General features: G+C 42.2%; 1 protein-coding gene and 1 pseudogene across 4 annotated transcripts in view; one reads left to right on the forward strand and one right to left on the reverse strand.

The window, feature by feature from the left end:
• Positions 1-23950, forward strand: part of Adgre1 (adhesion G protein-coupled receptor E1) — a 157290-nt gene that overhangs the window by 109573 nt on the left and 23767 nt on the right. For 2 of the 4 annotated variants that reach the window (NM_001007557.2, XM_087565696.1), the window contains 4 exon segments: positions 1834-1953; positions 4856-5040; positions 5967-6137; positions 8787-8981. In NM_001007557.2, coding sequence (NP_001007558.1) covers positions 1834-1953; positions 4856-5040; positions 5967-6137; positions 8787-8981 — 671 coding nt within the window. 4 annotated transcript variants of the gene reach the window in all.
• On the reverse strand, positions 3936-4388 carry LOC103690497 (U1 small nuclear ribonucleoprotein C pseudogene; annotated as a pseudogene).

Consider the following 23950-nt stretch of genomic DNA (forward strand, 5'->3'; position numbering starts at 1 on the left):
TAGTAACTCAATTACTGTTTAACCTGTGATATAATGACGTTTGTGGTGGGAATGGTCAAGGGACAGTCTTGGAAAGGAGAAGATTGTTTCCATGGTTGTCCTCTCTGATGTTTGGGATTCCAGTTGTATGTTTTGTCATCAGGTCTCCAGTGTTCATTTCTGTTGATGGTGGAAGTGTCCAGTCTGGTCTCCTCTATGTTTCTGCTTATTGTTTTATTATTTTATGACAGACTGATTCACACTTAATAAGCCCACTTACTTAAAAACCCAAGCACAGCTATGGTGGATGTCCTCCCCAGGGAACACTCCCTGTCATCTCTCAGGGATAAAGTGTTTCTCCACGATTAACTGTTTTTCCATTATCTCTTTTATTTTCAACTGTTTATTTGTATATTTTACTTTTAAAGATATGGTTTTTATTATTTAAAATTATGTGTTTCTGTGTGTCTCTGTGTGAGTATATAACCTGAGTGCAGGAGCCTGTGGCGGCCAGAAGAGGGCATTGGATTCCCTGGAGTTAACGTGTTTTGTGGCCCACCTGACATGGGTGCTGGGAACTGAACTTGGGTCTCCTGCAAGAGCAGCAAATACTCTTAACCATTGAACTAGTCCCTGTGCATCTTATTTATTTATTTATTTATTTATTTATTTATTTATTTATTTATTTACTTATTTACATTTTGACTACAGTTTCCCCTTCCTCCTCTCCTCCCAGGCTTCTTTAGCTCACCTTTATCTCTTTTCCATTCCCCATCCACTCTTCCTCCCTTTCTCTTCAGACAAGGGGAAGCCTCTCAGGACACCAATCATCCTTAGCATATCAAGTTGCAGTAAGACTAGGTACCTCCTCTCCTATTGAGGCAACCCAGTAGGAGGAAGGGGTCCCAAAAACAGACAACAGAGTCCAAGCCAGTCCCTGCTCCTACTGTCAGGAGTTCAAGCTACACAGCTGTAATGTATGTGCAGAGGGTCTAGGTCAGTCACATGTTGGTGGTTCAGTCTTTGTGAGCCCTTATAAGCCCAGGTTAGTTAATTCTGTGGGTTTTATTGTGGTGTCCTTGACCCTTCAAACTTCTACAATCCTTCTCCTCTTCTTCAGGATTCCCTAAGCTCTGCCTAAAGTTTGACTGTGGGTCTCTGCACCTATTTCCATCAGTTTCTGGGTGAAGCCTCTCTGATGGCAATTGATCTGTGTACCAATCTATGTGTACAACAGAATATTATTAGGGATCATTTCATTGACTTGCTTTGCCAGTTGTGTTTGGTTCTTTCCTAGGTCTCTGGGTTATTCAACATCTGGTTCCTGGCCCTCCAGGCAGTGTTAGGGGTGGGCTCTCTTTCATGGCATTGGTCACAACCTAGAACAGTCAGTGGTTGGTCACTCTCACAATTTCTGTGTTACTTTTACCCCAGCATATTGTCTAGGCAGGACAAATTGTAGGCCAAAGGTTTTGTGGCTGGTCCCTGCAATAGAGGTCCTTCCTGGTTATTAGTGATGGCTGATTCAGGCTTATCTCCCATTGCTGGGAGTTTTTCCCTCATAGATTTTATGTGAGTTCTCATTGCACTAGGTTTCTAGCTCATCCAAGATATAACCTCCCCTTTCCACTTTTCTCTCCCAGTTCTCTCTTCCTCTCACGTCATCCCTCCTGCTCCCATAATCCCCTTCTCCTGTCCACTCATGATGCATATTTTATTTTTTCTTTGAAGTGAGATTCATTTGCCCTTGAGTCATCCTTGTTACTTAGCTTATTGATTTCTTAGACTAAAACCAAATTCAATATGCATATACTTTCTGTGTGTCTTAACAAAAGCAACCCCCTTTACTTTCAGAAATTGAAAGCAAAGTCATCAATGAAGAATGCAATGAGGAGAATGTGTCCATTAACTTGAAAGCCAGAGGGGACAAGATGGATGTTGGCTGTTTCATAATCAAAGAATCAGAATCTACAGGTACAGAGCCACCTTGATAGTAAGCCTACTGGGCTTGCTGATCATTGCAAGGCAGTTGTGGGTGGTAGAGGGCTGATGAGAGAGAGTTTCTACCTGCTGGGGATGCTGAATATTAAAAGTGAACGTTAAGATCAAGATACTGGAGCATGGCCTGTCACCAGTAGGGTGTAGCCACCAGCTATGTGTGACTGTCTTGGGTTCTGATGATCCACCCACCCGGTCCATTCTATTGTAAGGCTTTTTACTGAGTTCTAAAATTTGATTTTTTGAGCTTATCATTCTGTGACTCTCCCTTCCTGTGTTCAGCTCTAGGCTGTATTTTTTCACAGCTAGAGAGAGTGGTTTGTGGACTTGGCAGTTGTGGCTTTTGTGTGTGTGTTTTTTAAATCAAGGCTGGATTCAAGTTTCTTCTTGTAGTTCTGGCTCTCTTAGAACTACCCATATTTACCAGGCTGGCCTTGAACTCACATCTGCTTCTTCCTCCAAGCTGAGGGGCTGTTGGCAGCTGATGGGTGCTGGGGAGGGAGAATCAGTTTTCTTCAGCGATATGGTCTGGGGTAAAATGTCCAGGTTCCAGCAAATGGCTCTATGTACAGGCAAGATGGACTCTGTGGGTTAGAATCTCTCGCTCCTTCCATCCTGTCCTTTATTCCTTTCCCTTTCTCCTCCTCTCCTCCCTTTCTTTCCTTTTCTGAGTAAGCTCTGTGCTGGTTAGTTTTTAAATACCAAGTCGACACAACCTAGAATAATTTGGAAAGAGTGTTAGTGAAGGACTTACTAGATAAGGATGGCCTGTGGATGTGTCTGTGGATATCTGTCTTACATTAGTTAATGTGGGAAGATTTGGCCCTGGGTGGCACCATTCTCTGGACTATGTGAATAGAGGAAGCAAGCTCAGTAGTGCAGAGAGCAAAGAAGCAAAAATACAGACTCTCTTTTTGCTCTTGACTGTAGATGTGATGTGACTAGTGGCTTGAATTCCTGCTCTGACAAATTTTAAATACTAGGGAGTTTATTAACACAACAGAAAGTAGATTAAGTGGGTGTGTGAGAGAGAGAGTGAGAGAGAAATTTTAGGTGTCTTTACATCTATCTATCTATCTATCATCTATCTATCTATCTATCTATCTATCTATCTATCTATCTATCATCTATCTATCTATCTATCTATCTATATCTATCTATCTATCTATATCTATCAATCATCTATCTAGCTATCTAGCTATCTATCTGTTTTTATGTGTGTGTGCATGTGTGTATGTGTATGAACATGCATTTGCATGTGCATGTATGCACACACACATACCAAGGTAGGTACACAAATGGCAGTTACATAACAACTTTTAGGAGTCAGTTTGGTTCCCTTTTCTGTGTGGGGACTGTACGGAAACTCAGGTCTTCTGGGTTGGTGACAAACACTTTTCCCTGATGAGCCATATTTCCAGTGCCAGGTGTCTTTACAATGGCTGTGTGTGTGATTCTGTGGCTCCTAAGTTACGTTGCTTATCGGTGTCATTTGCATACAATTTATGGTGTATGATACTAGGTGTCAAGCATGAGCCCTATACATACCAGGCTAACTCTCTCCTAAGCTCCCATCCCTAACATGAGATTTACAGATGATGCTGAGCTGAAGTTTAAGCTCATTTTAAAATTTGAGAAAAATCATGAGGTCTGCTTCCTCACTTTTCAGAAACGACTCCCCTTGTATGTAAAATCATATGGTGGCTTCACAAGCTGTACTGTTTATATCAGGGAGGAGTGAAGAGTGTAGATGGGTAAAGGTATAACTTTCTGTCCTTAAGTTACTGAGCTCTGTTGGTATTTCTAGTGCCCTCTTTGAGGTGGCTCCAGCAAACATGTCTCTTTGTGTATTTTTTGACAGTTTATTTTCACATTTCACAATATATGTAAAAAAACTGTATCACTTCTCCCTCCAAAAGAATTTTCTCTGTTAGGAAGGGAAGTTCCTTGCCATGCATCTAGTAAACACCCAGGCTCAGCACCAAGATTTCCTGGTGAAACAGAACAAGAAATACAAATGATAAAGAGCCTTTCTGCTCTTCTCTGTTTGGCTGAGCCATGCGAGGCCATGTGGGCATCATCATAGGGCGGGCAGGAAGTCTCATTATTGGAGGCCCGGGCATCATGGGCATGTGGGCTCCCAGGGGTGGTCTCATCCCAGGAGCTGGTCCCACAGACATTATCCCAGGAGGAGGAGGGTCTATCATTGGCATCACGGGAGGGCATTCCATATGGGGTGCAGCCATCATGCCAGGCTGAGGAGGACCCGAGAGACTGGGTGGAGGTAGAATCAAGGTCCACAAAGGTAGAGGAGGAGAGAATGGAGCTGGAGTTATCTTTTCTTGTTGAAATGCAGCCATTGTTTTGTCAGTCAGGCTCTGGGCCCGCTCTTCCATTCACTTCTGGTAACAGCCTTTCACATTCTCTTGTGTTTTGGACCACTGCAGTATGTCTTCCTCATAGACGGAGAACCATAGGTAAGATAAATATCACAGTAGTCACAATAAAACTTAGGCATGTTGCTCCACAGGCCATTAGCTACCCTTGTCATTACTGCCAGGAGCTGGTGTTTGGTGCATTAGGCCAGGTTTTCTGATTCTCAGTGAGCAGGAACAACAGCCTGGAGATTGGGTGGGATTTCTTTTCTTTCCTATGTCTCCTCTTTCCCTGGTCTTCCAACCCTGCCTCAGCTGATATGGAAATTCTTGGTTATTTAAGTCCTTAGAGTAAACTGGGGAGAGTCTGTGTACATGTCAAATGTGCTGCATGTGTATGCATATGTTGCTTTGTGATTCCATATTTCCTGTGTGTACATGTGCTATCTATAATATCTATGGAACAATTTCCCCCTTTTTATTTTTATTTTGGGAACACACAGGGACCCCAGGAGTGGCTTTTGTCTCCTTTGCACACATGGACTCAGTTTTAGATGAACGCTTCTTTGAAGATGGTCAGGCCTCCTGGAAACTGAGGATGAATTCCCATGTTGTTGGTGGCACTGTAACCGGGGAGAGGAAGGAGGACTTCTCCAAGCCTATCGTCTATACCCTCCAGCACATCCAGGTTTGTACAGTGTCTTTTGAGACCTCTGACTGTATATGGAGGAGTCTTGTTACCCAGATTGCTCTTGCCTATTTAAGAAATGATTGTTTTCGTTTCAAATGATCACAAATTTGGGTGCAAGAAATGCATTAACATTTTTCCTTTACTAAGAGAGATGCTGTGTGTCCTTTTCTAAGTTTCCTCAGTAGTGACCCACTACAGCCTATAATGCAACAAGTGTTTATGCTTGAATGTATGCATTTGTGCCAGTGTGTATGTGGTATCTAAAGATTAATGTTAGATGGTTTTATTGCTCTCATTTTATTTTTTAAAGACTTATTTTTATTATTTATAATTATGTGTATTCTTGCCTGTGGGTATGTGCATTCAAGTGCATGTGCACATGGAGTCCAGAAACATCAGATCTGATGAAGCTGGAGTTACAAGTGGTTGTGAGCCACCTAATATGGATACTGGGGACCAAACTCAGCTCTTCCAGAAGAGTAGCAAATGCTACTAACCACAGAGCAATATACCTTGCCTCCTCAGTTTTTGAGACCAACTCTATTGCAGAACCAAGAGCTTGTTGATTCAGCCAGGCTGTCTGGTTAGCAGGTCACATAAACTCTTCTCTTTCTACCTTCCAAGGCTATGATACCAGGCCTATGATGGCACCTGCAGCTTTTAAAATGTGTGTGCTGGGGAGTTGAACAGTTCTTCATACACATACAGCATGGACTTTTGTCTGCTGAGCTATCTTCCCAGTTCTGAAAGATTTCTTGAAGTAATAACAGTAGTTTAACACCAGATCAAGCACCACTACAGGCTGAAATACAGTCAGTTTTTCCATTTCCTGAGTCTCTAGTCCCGGATGGATCTCAAGTCTGGTCACATTGAACCCATTCCAGTGTGGAGTTCTTAGGATACTGGGGCTTTTGATCTTTCAGCCAAAGCAGAAGTCTGAGAGGTCTATATGTGTCTCCTGGAACACTGATGTGGAGGATGGGAGATGGACACCCTCGGGCTGTGAGACTGTGGAAGCATCTGAGACACACACAGTCTGCAGCTGTAACCGGATGACAAATTTGGCCATCATCATGGCTTCTGGGGAGCTTACAGTGAGTATTAGTAAATCATTCTTGTGTCCCTGAGCATCTTTCCTGAAACCTAGTGGAGCTGATTGACAGAACATCTTTTGTGTCTCCCCATGGTCTTGGGTATTACAGAGGTAGCCATAAAGGGAGAGGAATGTGGGTCACACCTCCATGGTTAATAAATTCATTATGGGGTTAGAAAGCTATGACACTGAAGTTCAAAATCAGACATAATAACCCTGCATTATTCAGATTTTCTAAGAGGAAGAGAAACAAAAGAATGAACGCTTGTTAGAGGAATTTTTTGAGGTTGGCTTGTGTAATATGATGTGCACATTCCAACAATGGCTGCCTTCACATTAGAGTGGCCGAGAACCCAGTAAACATCAGTATCAGGAGCTGGATATCTCAGCAGCCTCACTCTGTCACCAACAGTCCACATTGGAAACCCGAAGAATCTGGATCTGGAATCAGCCAAGGAGCTACAATATTAGAACAGTTGAACTTGCCAGCAAGATGTGAAGGCAACGAGGCAAAAAAGCAAAGATTTTCCCTTCTGCCTTTTTTTTTTTTTTTTTTTTTGGTCTAGGCTGCTACTCAAATATAGGCTGGGTCTTCCCACTTCAAATAACCTGATCAATAACATTTCTCAAGGGTGTGCCTGATAGCTGATCTCTTAGTAGATTTCTGATTTAACTAAGTTGACCAACAAAATGAACTGTCACAGACTATAATCAAACATACCCAATATATTTCACAGGTATCGTTTAATGAGAAATTTAATGATTTCCTCCACTAATGAGGAATTTAATGATCTAGGACTTGTTGCTTGAAGCTAATTGTTTATTTGTCAGTTTCAAATTTCATGGGACAGAAGACTGATGCTCAGTAACATATCTCATCATGTAGTTTGTGACTCATGGAGGTAGGACCTGGACCTTGAGATAGCCTGGCCCCTTACTATTAAACTGTAGACATCAGCCAGAAATTGAGTTGTAGGAATTCCTATATGCCAGTAAAGGTAGATAATACACTAACATCACTCAGTATTCATCCCCACCCTCAAAGGATGCTCTACACTCCATTACTGCAGAGAACATCTACAAATTATAATTCCTAGAATCCCTTGCGATTAGGTCAAAGGTATAGTGTAGAGTCTCCATTGAGATATATCCAAAACAGGGTCCATGAAGCAAGCGCAGATGAGTGTATTGACTTAATCAAGAGTAAATGTTCCTTAATGGGTGTGGAAAGTGTCCTTGGCTAATGCAATAGGGACAAGGGCAGTCCCTACTACGGAAGTACCAAGCATCTTATAGACGAATGTATAGCTTGGTACTTGCACTGGGACAACAGGGAAAGAACCTTTCAGGTTCTGTGTGGGTCACTTTTTCTTGGATAAGCCACTCTACCCCTTTGAGTGGAGTCTAACTTTCTCATGTTAAAGAAGCAAGAATAAAAAACTAACACATAGTTAATACTACAGGACACAGTTATAAGTACGCATATGCATTTACTGTAATCTTACAGAAATGACTATATAAAGCAGCTATGGGCTGGGGATATGGCTGACTCTGTAAAGTGCTTGCCATGTGACATAGAGTTTATTCTCTAGCACTCATGTCAAAAGCCATTGGATGGTGACAAAGGCTTAAAATCTCTCCAGTTGGGGAGGCAGAGACAAGTAGATCTGGGAATTCACTGGTGAGCTCCAGGACAATGAGAGATCTCATGGCTAATATTCCTTATTGTGGCCCATGAAGTTGTCCTCTGTTCTTTACATGCATGTGTACACAAGTGTACCTGCACACACATATGTGTGGACATACAGATATGCACAGTCCTATTTTACTGATTAGCAAATAGACATTTATGTCCCATCATAATTCATATGACTGGGAGATGACAAAATTGTGGGCAGTTTTTTTAAAACAGTCTATGACAGTGTTACGTAGAGGACCATGTGATCTACTGGTTGGCATTTTTAACACAGAGAAGGCACCATGAATTTTAAACTATCCATTAATGAAAAGTACAGGGAAAGGACTGTTACTTCGATTTAAATGGAAATGTCTCAGATATCAGCAACTCCGTTAGTGCTCAGCTCCAGAGGCAGACATCACTTCAGATATTTAGAGGAATGAGGGATTTAACAGAGGCAATCGTGCACTCACAAAACCTTTAGAAAGAGATGGAGGGGCTTCAGGGTCATCCTTCTCTCACAGCTCACTTTAAAAGGCCCAGATTTGCTGGTGTCATTTGTGTTCTATTCTTGGGCAAGGGGAAGTTTGGCCACAACTCATCTGACCTATAGGTGACTGGTAGTTTACTTTTTTCTGCCTTCCCAGATGACTGTATATATATTTCAGAAAGAATCTATACTACACCCAAAAGGGTATAGTACCCACTCTCTGACAAGGGATTCTGGGAAACGTAGTTTGTAGATGTCCTCTGTAGGAAGGCCAAGAAAATACTGGAGGTTGTGTGTGAGTACTCAGGGATGCTAGCATATTGCTCAGAATGTCTTGAATAACATTCAGATTATTCTGAGACTAGGGGATAGAAGTCTTGAGACTTTCAGGAGGTCTGGGTAAGGTGTTACCTTTTTTTTTCTGGTGCTGGGGGGGATTTTAGTTCCATTGTGAGGTTAACAATTGTTCTCCTTCCTGATAGATGGAATTTTCCTTGTATATCATCAGCTATGTGGGTACAGTCATCTCTCTGGTATGTCTCGCCTTGGCCATAGCCACCTTCCTGTTGTTTCGTGCAGTTCAGAACCACAACACCTACCTGCACCTGCACCTTTGTGTGTGTCTCTTCTTGGCCAAGATTCTCTTCCTCACCGGTATAGACAAGACTGACAACCAGGTTTGTGACCCTTGGGCTGTGCCCCTATCCAGCCGAACAATCTGCCCATGTTCCTTTGCTCATCACTATCTAGTTCCCTCTCCAGAGTCTTTTCATAGTGTCCCCTGACAGTGTCCTAGTTTTCTCTCTGTTGCTGTAATAAACAATATTACAAAAGCAGCTTGGGCAAGAAAGGCATTCTTTTAGCCTACACTTTCATGTCACGGTTCAGCAAGGCAGGAACTAAAGTAGGGACCATGAGGGAATGCTGCTTTCTGGCATTCTCCTCTTGCCTTACTCAGCCTGCTTCCTTATATAGTGTAGGACTACCAGCCCAGGGATAGTGTTGCCCATGAAGAACTGAGTCCTTCCGTCTCAATGCTCCATACCCCTACCTACAGGTCAAACTATTTTTTTTTTTCATTCTTTTTATTGGATATTTTCTTTATTTACATTTCAAATGTTATCCCCTTTCTTGGTTTTCCTCCAGAACCCCACTATCCCATTCCCCTCCCCCTGCTTCTATGAGGGTGCTCCGTAACCACCTACCAACTCCCTCCCATATCCCTGCCCTGGCATTCCCTTACACTGGGCATTCAGCCTTCACAGGACCAAGGGACTCTCCTCCCATTGATGCCCGACAAGGGCTTCCTCTGCTACATATGCAGCTGGAGCCATGGGTCCCTGCATGTGTACTCTTTTGTTGGTGATTTAGTCCCTGGGAGCTCTAGGGTGTCTGGTTTGTTCATACCCCTTCAGCTCTTTCAGTCCTTTGTCTAACTCTTTCTTTGGGGACCACATGCTCAGTCCAGTGGTTGGCTGTGAGCATCTGCCTCTGTATTTGTCAGGCTCTGGCAGAACCAATCAGGAGACAGCCCAGGCTCCTGCCAGCAAGCACTTCTTGGTAGTGTCTGGGTTTGGTGACTCTATATGGGATGGATCCTTAGATGGGACAGTCTCAGGATGACCTTTCCTTAAGTCTCTGCTCTACTCTTTGTCCCTATATTTCCTCCCTTGAGTATTTTGTCCCTCCTTCTTTTTTCCTTTTTTTATTGGATATTTTATGTATTTACAATTCAAATGTTATTCCCTTTACTCCCTCTCCCATTCCTTTCCTCCCTTCTACCTGCTTCTATGAAGATGCTACCACCCCCACCCATCCACTCCCACCTCAACGCCCTGGCATTCCCCTACATGGGGGGAAATGAGTCTTCACAAGACCAAGGCTTCTACTCCAATTGATGCCAGAAAATGCCATCTTCTACTACATATATGACTGGGCCATGGGTTCCTCCATGTATACACATTATTGGTGGTTTAGAACCTGTGAGCTCTGGGGGTGGGGTGCAGTCTAGTTTGTTGATATTGTTGTTCTTCTTATGGAGTTTCAAACACCTTTAGCTCTTACAGTCCTTTCTTTAATTCCTCCACTGGGGTCCCTGTGCTCAGACCAATGGTTAGCTGCAAGCATCCTCATCTGTATCAGTAGGGCTCTGGGAGAGCCTCTCAGGAGACATCCATATTAGGTTCCTGTCAGCAAGCACTTCTTGGCATTAGCAATAGTGACTGGGTTAGTGGTTGCATATGGAATGAATCCCCAGGTGGGGCAGTCTCTGGATGACCTTTTCTCCAGCCCCTACTCCACCCTTTGTCTCTGTATTTCCTCCCTTGGGTATTTCCTTCCCCTTTCTAAGAAGGACTGAAATATCCACACTTAGTTCTTCCTTCTTCTTAAGCTTTATGTGGTTTGTGAATTTTATCTTGGGTATTTCAAGATTTTGGGCTGGTATCAACTTATCAGTGAGTGCATACCATGTGTGTTCTTTTGTGAATGGATTACCATTCAGTATGATATTTTCTAGTTCCATCCATTTGCCTAAGAATTTTATGTAGTCACTGTTTTTAATAGCTGAGTAGTATGCCATTGTGCAAATGTACATTTTCTGTATCCATACTTCAGTTCAAGGACATCTGGGTTCTTTCCAGCTTCTGGCTATTATAAATAGGGTTGCTATGAATACAGTGGAGCATGTGTCCTTGTTATATGTTGGAGTATCTTTTGGGTTTATGCCCAGGAGAGGTATAGCTGGGTCCTCTGGTAGTACTAGGTCCAGTTTTCTGAGGAACCTCCAGACTGATTTCCAGAGTGGTTGTACCGGTCTGCAATCCCACCAACAATGGAGGAGTGTTCCTCTTTCTCCACATCCTTGCCAGCATCTGCTGCCACCTGAGTTTTTGATCTTAGCTGTTCTGACTGGTGAGAGGTGGAATCTCATGGCTGATTTGCATTTCCCTGATTACTAAGGATTTTGAACATTTCTTTAGGTGCTTCCCAGCCATTTGGTTCCTCAATTGAGAATTCTTTGTTTAGCTCTGTACCCCATATTTTAATAGGATTATTTGATTCTCTGGAGTCTTACTTCTCAAGTTCTTTGTATATATTAGATATTAGCCTTCTATCAGATGTAGGATTGGTAAAGATCTTTTCCCAATCTGTTGGCTGCCTTTTTGTCTTACTGACAGTGTCCTTTGCCTTACAGAAGCTTTGAAATTTTATGAATTCCAATTTGTTGATTCTTGATCTTAGAGCATAAGCCATAGCTTTTCTGTTCAGGAAAATTTCCCCTGTGTCCATGTGTTCGAAGCTCTTCCCCACTCTCTCTTCTATTTTTTAAAATCTATTTTCTTGGATATTTATGTATTTACGTTTCAAATGTTATGCCTTTTCCCCCTCTCCCATGCCCTCTCCTCCTGCTTTTATGTGGTTGCTCCCACTCCCACCCACCCACTCCAACCTCAATGTACTGGCATCACCATACATTGGGGGAAAGGAGTCTTCAAAGGATCAAGACATTTCCTCCTAATGATGCTGGACAATGCCATTCTCTACTACATATATGGCTGGAGTCATGGGTCCCTCGATGTGTACTCATTGGTTGGTGGTTTAGTCCCTAAGAACTCTGGTGAAGTCTGGTTAGTTGATATTGATGTTCTTCCTATGGGGTTGCAAACCCCTTCAGCTCCTTCAGTCTCTTCTCTAAATACCCCATTGGGGTCCCCCTGTTCAGTCCAATGGTTAGCTGTAACCATCCTCATCTGTATCAGTACGGCTCTGGTAGAGCCTCTCAGGAGACACCCACATCTTGCCCCTGTCAACAAGTGCTTCTTGGCATCAGCAATAGTGACTGGCTTTGGTGGCTGAAAGTGGGATGGATCCCCTGGTAGGGCAGTCTCTGGAAGACCTTTTCTTCAGTTCCTGCTCCATTCTTTGTCCATGTATATCCTCCCTTGAGTATTTTGTTCTTCCTTCTAAGAAAGAATGAAGCATCCACAGTTTGGTCTTCCCTCTTCTTGGGCTTCATATGATCTGTGAAGTTTTTCTCAGGTATTCCAAGCTTTTGGGCTAATATCTACTTATCAGTGAGTGTATACCATGTGTATTATTTTGTGACTGGGTTACCTCACACAGGATAATATTTTCTAGTTTCATCCATTTGCCTAAGAATTTCATGTAGTCATTGTTTTTATTAGCTAAGTGGTACTCCATTGTGTAAATGTACTGAATTTTCTGTATCCATTCCTTTACTGAAGGGCATCTTGGTTCTTTCCAGGTTCTGGCCGTTATAAATAAAGCTGCTATGACCATAGTGCAACATGTGTCCTTGTTATATGTTGGAGTATCTTTTGGATGTATGTCTAGGAGTGGTATATCTGGGTCCTTCATATAGAACTATGTTAATTTTTTGAGGAACATCCAGACTGATTTCCAAAGTGGTTGTACCAGTCTTCAATCCCATCAACAATGGAAGATTGTTCCTATTTCTCCACATCCTCGCCAATATCTGCTGTCACCTGAGTTTTTGATCTTAACCATTCTGACTGGTATGATGTGGAATCTTAGGGTTGTTTTGATTTGCATTTCCCCAATGACTAAGGATATTGAATGTTTCTTTAGATGCTTCTCAGCCATTCAATATTTGTCAGGTGAGAATTCTTTGTTTAGCTCTGTATCCCACTTTTAAAAATAGGATTATTTGATTCTCTGGAGTCTAACTTCTTGAGTTCTTCGTATATATTGAATATTAGCCCTCTATTAGATGTAGGATTGGTAAAGACATTTTCCCATTCTGTTGGTTGCTGTTTTGTCCTAATGACAGTGCCCTTTGCCTTACAGAAGCGTTGCCATTTTATGAGTTCCCATTTATTGATTCTTGATCTTAGAGCGTAAGTCCTTGGTGTTCTGTTCAGGAAATTTCCCCCTGTGCCTATGTGTTCAAGGCTCTTCCCCACTTTCTCTTCTATTAGTTTCAGTGTATCTGGTTTTGTGTGGAGGTCTTTGATCCACTTGGACTTGAGCTTTGTACAAGGAGATAAGAATGGGTCAATTTGCATTTTTCTACATGCTGACCTCTAGTTGAATGAGCACCATTTGTTGAAAATGCTGTCTTTTTTTCTGTTTTTAATTTCTTATTGGTTATTTTTTATCTCATTTCAAATGTTATTCCATTTTCTGATTCCTTCTCACAAACCCCTATCTCATCCCCTCTTCACCCTGCTTTGATAAGGGTACTCTACCACCCACCCAGTCCTGCCTCACTGATCTACCACTCACCTATGCTGGGGCTTTAAACCGTCACAGGACTAAGGGCCTCTCATTCCATTGATGCCATAAAAACATCTTCTGTTAACAAGGTAATCTTATAAGGACAGCATTTAACTGGGGCTGGCTTACAGGTTCAGAGATTTAGTCCATTATCACCATGACAGAAACTTGGCAATTCCAGACAGGCATGGTGCAGGAGGACATGAGAGTTCTACATCTTTATCTGAAGGCTGCTAGTAGAAGACTGTCTTGGAGGCAGCTAGGATGAGAGCATTAAAGCCCACACCCACAGTGACATACCTACTCTAACAGGGCCACACCTCCAAATAGTGTCCCTCCATGGGCAAACCATTACAGCATCCCTTTCTATATCCAATTGATAATTCTGTAAATGCTGGCAAGATCTTGGTATTTTATTTTTATGACCCATCATGGATCTCATATTTTGTAAATATTTGTCCTTTTTTTATATGTCTAGATGGCTTTTATTACATATTGTCTTCTTTTTTTATATTAACTTGAGTATTTCTTATATACATTTCGAGTGTTATTCCCTTTCCCGGTTTTCGGGCAAACATCCCCCTCTCCCCTCCCCTTCCTTATGGGTGTTCCCCTCCCAACCCTCCCCCCATTGCCGCCCTCCCCCCAACAGTCAAGTTCACTGGGGGTTCAGTCTTAGCAGGACCCAGGGCTTCCCCTTCCACTGGTGCTCTTACTAGGATATTCATTGCTACCTATGAGGTCAGAGTCCAGAGTGAGTCCATGTATAGTCTTTAGGTAGTGGCTTAGTCCCTGGAAGCTCTGGTTGCTTGGCATTGTTGTACATATGGGGTCTCGAGCCCCTTCAAGCTCTTCCAGTTCTTTCTCTGATTCCTTCAACGGGGGTCCTATTCTCAGTTCAGTGGTTTGCTGCTGGCATTCGCCTCTGTATTTGCTGTATTCTGGCTGTGTCTCTCAGGAGCGATCTACATCCGGCTCCTGTCAGTCTGCACTTCTTTGCTTCATCCATCTTGTCTAATTGGGTGGCTGTATATGTATGGGCCACATGTGGGGCAGGCTCTGAAGGTGTTCCTTCAGTCTCTGTTTTGATCTTTGCCTCTCTATTCCCTGCCAAGGGTATTCTTGTTCCCCTTTTAAGAAGGAGTGAAGCATTCACATTTTGATCATCCGTCTTGAGTTTCATTTGTTGTAGGCATCTAGGGTAATTCAAGCATTTGGGCTAATAGCCACTTATCAATGAGTGCATACCATGTGTGTTTTTCTGTGATTGGGTTACCTCACTCAGGATGATATTTTCCAGGTCCAACCATTTGCCTACGAATTTCATAAACTCGTTGTTTTTGATTGCTGAGTAATATTCCATTGTGTAGATGTACCACATTTTCTGTATCCATTCCTCTGTTGAAGGGCATCTGGGTTCTTTCCAGCTTCTGGCTATTATAAATAAGGCTGCTATGAACATAGTGGAGCACGTGTCTTTTTTATATGTTGGGGCATCTTTTGGGTATATGCCCAAGAGAGGTATAGCTGGATCCTCAGGTAGTTCAATGTCCAATTTTCTGAGGAACCTCCAGACTGATTTCCAGAATGGTTGTACCAGTCTGCAATCCCACCAACAATGGAGGAGTGTTCCTTTTTCTCTGCATCCTTGCCAGCATCTGCTGTCACCTGAGTTTTTGATCTTAGCCATTCTCACTGGTGTGAGGTGAAATCTCAGGGTTGTTTTGATTTGCATTTCCCTTATTACTAAAGATGTTGAACATTTCTTTAGGTGTTTCTCAGCTATTCGGCATTCCTCAGCTGTGAATTCTTTGTTTAGCTCTGAACCCCATTTTTTAATAGGGTTATTTGTCACCCTGCGGTCTAACTTCTTGAGTTCTTTGTATATTTTGGATATAAGGCCTCTATCTGTTGTAGGATTGGTAAAGATCTTTACCCAATCTGTTTGTTGCCGATTTGTCCTAACCACAGTGTCCTTTGCCTTACAGAAGCTTTGCAGTTTTATGAGATCCCATTTGTTGATTCTTGATCTTAGAGCATAAGCCATTGGTGTTTTGTTCAGGAAATTTTTTCCAGTGCCCATGTGTTCCAGATGCTTCCCTAGTTTTTCTTCTATTAGTTTGAGTGTGTCTGGTTTGATGTGGAGGTCCTTGATCCACTTGGACTTAAGCTTTGTACAGGGTGATGAGCATGGATCGATCTGGATTCTTCTACATGTTGACCTCCAGTTGAACCAGCACCATTTGCTGAAAATGCTATCTTTTTTCCATTGGATGGTTTTGGCTCCTTTGTCAAAAATCAAGTGACCATAGGTGTGTGGGTTCATTTCTGGGTCTTCAATTCTATTCCATTGGTCTATCTGTCTGTCTCTATACCAATACCATGCAGTTCTTATCACTATTGCTCTGTAATACTGCTTGAGTTCAGGGATAGTAATTCCCCCTGAAGTCCTTTTATTGTTGAGGATACTTTTAGCTATCCTGTGTTTTTTGTTATTCCAGATGAATTTGCAAGTTGTTCTGTCTAACTCTTTGAAGAATTGGATTGGTATTTTGATGGGGATTGCATTGAATCTGTAGATAGCTTTTGGTAAAATGGCCATTTTTACTATATTAATCCTGCCAATCCATGAGCATGGGAGATCTTTCCATCTTCTGAGGTCTTCTTCAATTTCTTTCTTCAGTGTCTTGAAGTTCTTATTGTACAGATCTTTTACTTGCTTGGTTAAAGTCACACCGAGGTACTTTATATTATTTGGGTCTATTATGAAGGGTGTCTTTTCCCTAATTTCTTTCTCGGCTTGTTTCTCTTTTGTGTAGAGGAAGGCTACTGATTTATTTGAGTTAATTTTCTACCCAGCCACTTTGCTGAAGGTGTTTATCAGCTTTAGTAGTTCTCTGGTGGAACTTTTGGGATCACTTAAATATACTATCATATCATCTGCAAATAGTGATATTTTGACTTCTTCTTTTCCCATCAGTATCCCCTTGATCTCCTTTTGTTGTCTGATTGCTCTGGCTAGAAGTTCAAGAACTATATTGAATAAGTAGGGAGAGAGTGGGCAGCCTTGTCTAGTCCCTGATTTTAGTGGGATTGCTTCAAGTTTCTCTCCATTTAGTTTAATGTTAGCAACTGGTTTGCTGTATATGGCTTTTACTATGTTTAGGTGTGGGCCTTGAATTCCTATTCTTTCCAGGACTTTTATCATGAAGGGGTGTTGAATTTTGTCAAATGCTTTCTCAGCATCTAATGAAATGATCATGTGGTTTTGTTCTTTCAGTTTGTTTATATAATGGATCACGTTGATGGTTTTCTGTATATTGAACCATTCCTGCATGCCTGGGATGAAGCCTGCTTGATCATCGTGGATGATTGTTTTGATGTGCTCTTGGATTCGGTTTGCCAGAATTTTATTGAGTATTTTTGCGTCGATATTCATAAAGGAAATTGGTCTGAAGTTCTCTTTCTTTGTTGGGTCTTTGTGTGGTTTAGGTATAAGAGTAATTGTGGCTTCATAGAAGGAATTCGTTATTGCTCCATCTGTTTCAATTTTGTGGAATAGTTTGGATAATATTGGTATGAGGTCTTCTATGAAGGTCTGATAGAATTCTGCACTAAACCCGTCTGGACCTGGGCTCTTTTTGGTTGGGAGACCTTTAATGACTGCTTCTATTTCCTTAGGAGTTATGGGGTTGTTTAACTGGTTTATCTGTTCCTGAATTAGCTTCGATACCTGTTATCTGTCTAGGAAATTGTCCATTTTGTGTAGATTTTCAAATTTTGTTGAATATAGGCTTTTATAGTAAGATCTGATGATTTTTTGAATTTCCTCTGAAGCTGTAGTTATGTCTCCCTTTTCATTTCTGATTTTGTTAATTTGGACACACTCTCTGTGTCCTCTCGTTAGTCTGGCTAAGGGCTTATCTATCTTGTTGATTTTCTCAAAGAACCAACTTTTGGTTCTGTTGATTCTTTCTATGGTCCTTTTTGTTTCTACTTGGTTGATTTCAGCTCTGAGTTTGATTATTTCCTGCCTTCTACTCCTCCTGGGTGTATTTGCTTCTTTTTGTTCTAGAGCTTTTAGGTGTGCTGTCAAGCTGCTGACATATGCTCTTTCCTGTTTCTTTCTGCAGGCACTCAGCGCTATGAGTTTTCCTCTTAGCACAGCTTTCATTGTTTCCCATAAGTTTGAGTATGTTGTACCTTCATTTTCATTAAATTCTAAAAAGTCTTTAATTTCTTTCTTTATTTCTTCCTTGACCAGGTTATCATTGAGTAGAACATTGTTCAATTTCCACGTATATATGGGCATTCTTCCCTTATTGTTATTGAAGACCAGTTTTAGGCCGTGGTGGTCCGATAGCACGCATGGGATTATTTCTATCTTTCTGTACCTGTTGAGGCCCGTTTTTTGACCAATTATATGGTCAATTTTGGAGAAAGTACCATGAGGAGCTGAGAAGAAGGTATATCCTTTTGCTTTAGGATAGAATGTTCTATAAATATCCGTTAAGTCCATTTGACTCATGACTTCTCTTAGTCTGTCTACATCTCTGTTTAATTTCTGTTTCCATGATCTGTCCATTGATGAGAGTGGGGTGTTGAAATCTCCCACTATTATTGTGTGAGGTGCAATGTGTGTTTTGAGCTTTAGTAAGGTTTCTTTTGCATATGTAGGTGCCCTTGTATTTGGGGCATAGATATTTAGGATTGAGAGTTCATCTTGGTGGATTTTCCTTTGATGAATATGAAGTGTCCTTCCTTATCTTTTTTGATGACTTTTAGTTGAAAATTGATTTTATTTGATATTAGAATGGCTACTCCAGCTTGCTTCTTCTGACCATTTGCTTGGAAAATTGTTTTCCAGCCTTTCACTCTGAGGTAATGTCTGTCTTTGTCTCTGAGGTGTGTTTCCTGTAGGCAGCAGAATGCAGGGTCCTCGGTGCATATCCAGTTGGTTAATCTATGTCTTTTTAGTGGGGAGTTGAGGCCATTGATGTTGAGAGATATTAAGGAACAGTGATTATTGCTTCCTGTTATATTCATATTTGTGTGCTTTTCTTCTCTTTGTTTTGTTGCCAAGATGATTAGTTTCTTGCTTCTTCTAGGGTATAGCTTGCCTCCTTATGTTGGGCTTTACAATTTATTATCCTTTGTAGTGCTGGATTTGTAGAAAGATATTGTGTAAATTTGGTTTTGTCATGGAATATCTTGGTTTCTCCATCTATGTTAATTGAGAGTTTTGCAGGATACAGTAACCTGGGCTGGCATTTGTGTTCTCTTAGGGTCTGTATGACATTAGTCCAGGATCTTCTGGCCTTCATAGTTTCTGGCGAAAAGTCTGGTGTGATTCAGATAGGTCTGCCTTTATATGTTACTTGAACTTTTTCCCTTACTGCTTTTAATATTCTTTCTTTATTTTGTGCGTTTGGTGTTTTGACTATTATGTGACGGATGTGTTTCTTTTCTGGTCCAATCTATTTAGAGTTCTGTAGGCTTCTTGTATGCCTATGGGTATCTCTTTTTTTAGGTTAGGGAAGTTTTCTTCTATGATTTTGTTGAAGATATTTACTGGTCCTTTGAGCTGGGAGTCTTCACTCTCTTCTATACCTATTATCCTTAGGTTTGATCTTCTCATTGAGTCCTGGATTTCCTGTATGTCTTGGACCAGTAGCTTTTTCTGCTTTACATTATCTTTGACAGTTGAGTCAATGATTTCTATGGAATCTTCTGCTCCTGAGATTCTCTCTTCCATCTCTTGTATTCTGTTGGTGAAGCTCGTATCTACAGCTCCTTGTCTCTTCTTTTGGTTTTCTATATCCAGGGTTGTTTCCATGTGTTCTTTCTTGATTGCTTCTATTTCCATTTTTAATTCCTTCAACTGTTTGATTGTGTTTTCCTGGAATTCTTTCAGCGATTTTTGCGATTCCTCTCTGTAGGCTTCTACTTGTTTATTAATGTTTTCCTGTGTTTCTCTAAGGGAGTTCTTCACGTCTTTCTTGAAGTCCTCCAGCATCATGATCAAATATGATTTTCAAACTAGGTCTTGCTTTTCTGGTGTGTTTGCATATTCCATGTTTGTTTTGATGGGAGAATTGGGCTCCGATGATGCCATGTAGTCTTGGTTTCTGTTGCTTGGGTTCCTGTGCTTGCCTCTAGCCATCAGATTATCTCTAGTGTTACTTTGTTCTGCTATTTCTGACAGTGGCTAGACTGCCCTATAAGCCTGTGTGTCAGGAGTGCTGTAGACCTGTTTTCCTGTTTTCTTTCAGCCAGTTATGGGGACAGAGTGTTCTGCTTTTGGGCGTGTAGTTTTTCCTCTCTACAGGTCTTCAGCTGTTCCTGTGGGCCTGTTTCTTGAGTTCACCAGGCAGGTCACTTGCAGCAGAAAAGTTCGTCTTACCTGTGGTCCCGAGGCTCAAGTTCGCTCTCGGGGTGCTGCCCACGAGCTCTCTGCGGCGGCAACAACCAGGAAGACCTGTGCCGCCGTTTCCGGGAGCTTCAGTGCACCAGGGTTCCAGATGGCATTTGGTGTTTTCCTCTGGCGTCCGAGATGTGTGTGCAGAGTGTCTTCTGGTTTCCCAGGCGTGTCTGCCTCTCTGAAGGTTTAGCTCTCCCTCCCACGGGATTTGGGTGCAGAGAACTGTTTATCTGGTCTGTTTCCTTCAGGTTCCGGCGGTGTCTCAGACGCAGTGGTCCTGCCGCTCCTGGGCCCTCCCCCACGGGAACCCAGAGGCCTTATACAGTTTCCTCTTGGGCCAGGGATGTGGGCAGGGGTGGGCAGTGTTGGTAGTCTCTTCCGTTCTGCAGCCTCAGGAGTGCCCACCTGACCAGGCGGTGGGGTCTCTCTCCCACGGGGTCTGGGAGCAGAGAGCTGCTGTGGGCTGGGATCCGTGGGTGTGGGACTCCCGGTAAACACGAGGTGCCCGGTCCTAGAGGAATTCTGCCTCTGTGTGCCCCGAGTTCACCAGGCAGGTCTCTTGCAGCAGAAAATTTGGTCTTACCTGTGGTCCCGAGGCTCAAGTTCGCTCGCAGGGTGCTGCCCACGAGCTCTCTGCGGGGCAGCAACCAGGAAGATCCCTTTTTTTTTTTTTTTTTACTATTCCAGAGGCAATCTAGAATTCTATCTGATTGGCTGTAGTAAAAATCTGACAGCCAATCACTGGGCGGGAAGTAGAGGCAGAACTTGAGAGGTGGGGAAGGCAGGTACTGGTAGAAGAAATGAGACAATGGAAATGTGCCCCCTACAGAAAGAGAGGGGCAGGGAGGTGCTGTGGCAGGCATTGTGAGAAGAAATGAGGCAAGGAAAATGTGCCAGCAGACATGGAGGTGAACAATGGATCAAAATGGAGAAGAGATGTAGAACTAGCAATGTGATAGAACATAGTGCCAAGATTAGTCAGGTTAAATTAGGTAGCTGGCTGGGAGCTAAAAGGTCTAAGCTTTAAAATATTAAAAAACCTTGTATCATTATGTATATTGAAAATCCCACTATATAAATCCCAAGGAGGCAGTTCTGTATGACAGCTGCATTTGGGAACAGATAATATATAAATGATAATTATTGTGACAGGAGTGGGTGCAGTGTCCCATGACTCCATAAACAATGCTCAACACAACTTGAAGGGGATCCATTTACATAGGCTGTGTTATGAATTGTGTTTCCTAGACCTAGGCAGAGACATGGCCATGGATGAAGACAAGACAGCCACTGAAGGAAGATACAGTGAGCAGAAAAGTGATCTTCAAGGAAGCTTCAGCATTCGGTCGACAGGCTAAGAGGGAATAGATATTAATAGAAGGGGAAATAAAGGCTATGAAGAGGGTATCTACGGGAGCAATGTGACTGAGGTGGTTGATGGAAAGGATATCAAGGGGGCAGTGGCCAATGGTATCCAGGGGAGCTGAGAAACCCATCAAGGTACCTGGTGGAGTGCTTATCTTGTTAGCTTGATGGGATTTGGAGTCACTTAGGAGATATGCCTCTGGTATGTCTTCGAGAACACTTCGAGAGAGGTTTAAGTGAGGAGGTGAAAGCCTATCTGGAAAATGAGCAATGCCATCACATCAGCTGTGGCGCTGAACAAAATAGAAGCAGGTGGAGGACCAGCATTGGCTTTGTCAGGTTTCTCCTTACAAGAGCAGCATGAGTAGCTGCCTCTTATTTCCATCACCACACTGTAGTGGCCTGAATGAGAATGTCCCCCAAAGGCTCAGGTGTTTAAACACATAGTCTCCAGTTGGTGGTGTTGCTTTGAGAGGGTTAGGAGGTACAACCTTGGTGCAGGAAGTATGCCACTGGGGTGGGCTGTGCTTCCGATTTGCTTTTTCTGCTCAGTGTTTACATTTGAAGATGTGAACTCTCAGCTTCCTGTATCTGCCACCAAGCCTGCTACCTGCTGCATTGCATTTTTGCCACAGTGACTCTTATCCTGTAAGCCCAAAGAATCTCTTCCTTCTATCAGTTTCCTTGGTCATCGTGTTTTATCACAGCCACAGAAAATTACTTACACACATGCCTTCTTTGTTATGGTGGGCCATATCCTTAAATTATGAGCCCAAATAAACCTCTCCTTCCTTAAACCACTCCTGTCAGTGATTTTTGCAACAGTGAGACAAACTGAATAAATAGTCATGGATTGGCAGCCACTCCTGCCCCTGCCTTTTAAATTGGCTTCACCATTTTCTCAGCAGCCTATTGGTCATCGACCTCAGCAAAAAGCTAGTCCCCTTCCCCCACCAGGAGTCTTAAGGGTGATGAAGTACCAAGGTCAAAGTGGAATGGACTGAAGAATGACTGTGAGGTAAGAGAACTAACATGAAGGATGTCTTCCAGCCATGTAGGCCAAGTTCCTGGATGGGCTGAAGTTAGCACAAAGGGACATGGTAACTTTACAAGAACCCCAATTTAAAGTTCAGAAGTAGTTAGGTTTTTTGAGTCTAGGTTTGTCTTACTTATTTTTCTCTGCCATTTTCTCCCCTTCTGGAATATGACATTGATTAGAATGTGAGTGTTTGAGGTGTTGACAAGGGAACAAGGGGCTGGAGTTTCCAGAACAAACATTGAGTTAATTCTACTGCTACATCTGAACAATGTGGATAAATTAGAAAAACATGGCACAGACCACACACAATGCTTGAATGGTCCCCCACTGATGTAAGGATTAATAAGTCCCTTAGTCCCTTTTGTTAAGTATTCACTACCATCCTCCATCAGTGTAACAGCTATTCTTTAAGGAACACCAACTTTGTCATCCCTCCTAGGACATGATGTCTCTCAACTCTGTGGATGGAAAGGCATGAGGGGAGGGGCCTAGGGAGCTCATTGGCTTTAGGCATGCTTGTCTGGATTGGCAACAACTTTTGCCTTGTCTTTCATGGTTTCTGTAGATTGCCTCTGCCGCTCAGGCACCTAAAATCTTGCTCTCTGAGGCGCTGCATAACATGAAGCTTCCTTCCAGAATGTTCTTTAGAGAGAACCCCAAGAACTGGCATTTATGTTAATTCAAAGAAAGCATATATGAATAGCCTACCCACTCAGTTCTGTTCTTGCAACAGAACACTCATTTACAACATGTCAATGTCAGCAATGTCTTTTTCTATTGGATGGTTTTAGCTCCTCTGTCAAAGATCAAGGGACCATAGGTGTGTAGGTTCATTTCTGGGTCTTTGATTCTATTCCACTGATCTACCTGCCTGTCTCTGTACCAATACCATACAGTTTTTTATCACAATTTCTCTGTAATACAGCTTGAGGTCAGGGATAGTGATTTCCCAGAAATTCTTTTATTGTTGAGAATAGTTTTCCCTATCCTGAAATTTTTGCTTTTCCAAATTAATTTTCAAATTGCTCCTTCTAATTCCATCAAGAATTGTGATGGGGATTGCATTGAAACTGTAGATTGCTTTCGATAAGATGACCATTTTTACTGTATTAATCCTGTCAATCCATGAGCATGGGAGATCTTTCTATCTTCTGATATCTTCTTTGATTTCTTTCTTCAGAGACTTGAAGTTCTTGTCATCCAGATATTTCACTTGCTTGGATAGAGTCACACCAAGATATTTTATTTTATTTGTGGATATTGTGAAGGGTGTTGTTTTTTCTAATTGTTTTCTCAGCCTGTATATCCTTTGTGTAGAGAAAGGCTACTATTTGGGTTAGTTTTATATCCAGACACTTTGCTGAAGTTGTTTATCAGCTGTATGAATTCTCTGGTGGAATTTTTGGTGTCACTTAAGTATACTATCATATCATCTGCAAACAGTGATATGTTGACTTCTTCCTTTCCAATTTGTATCCCTTTGACATCTTTTTGTTGTCTAATTGCCCTGGCTAGGAATTCAAGTACTGTATTGAATAGGTAGGGAGAGTTGGGCAGCCTTG

Source organism: Rattus norvegicus, chromosome 9 (genome assembly GCF_021556685.1).
Source record: "Rattus norvegicus strain SHRSP/BbbUtx chromosome 9, alternate assembly SHRSP_T2T, whole genome shotgun sequence".
NCBI classification, from domain to species: domain Eukaryota; kingdom Metazoa; phylum Chordata; class Mammalia; order Rodentia; family Muridae; genus Rattus; species Rattus norvegicus.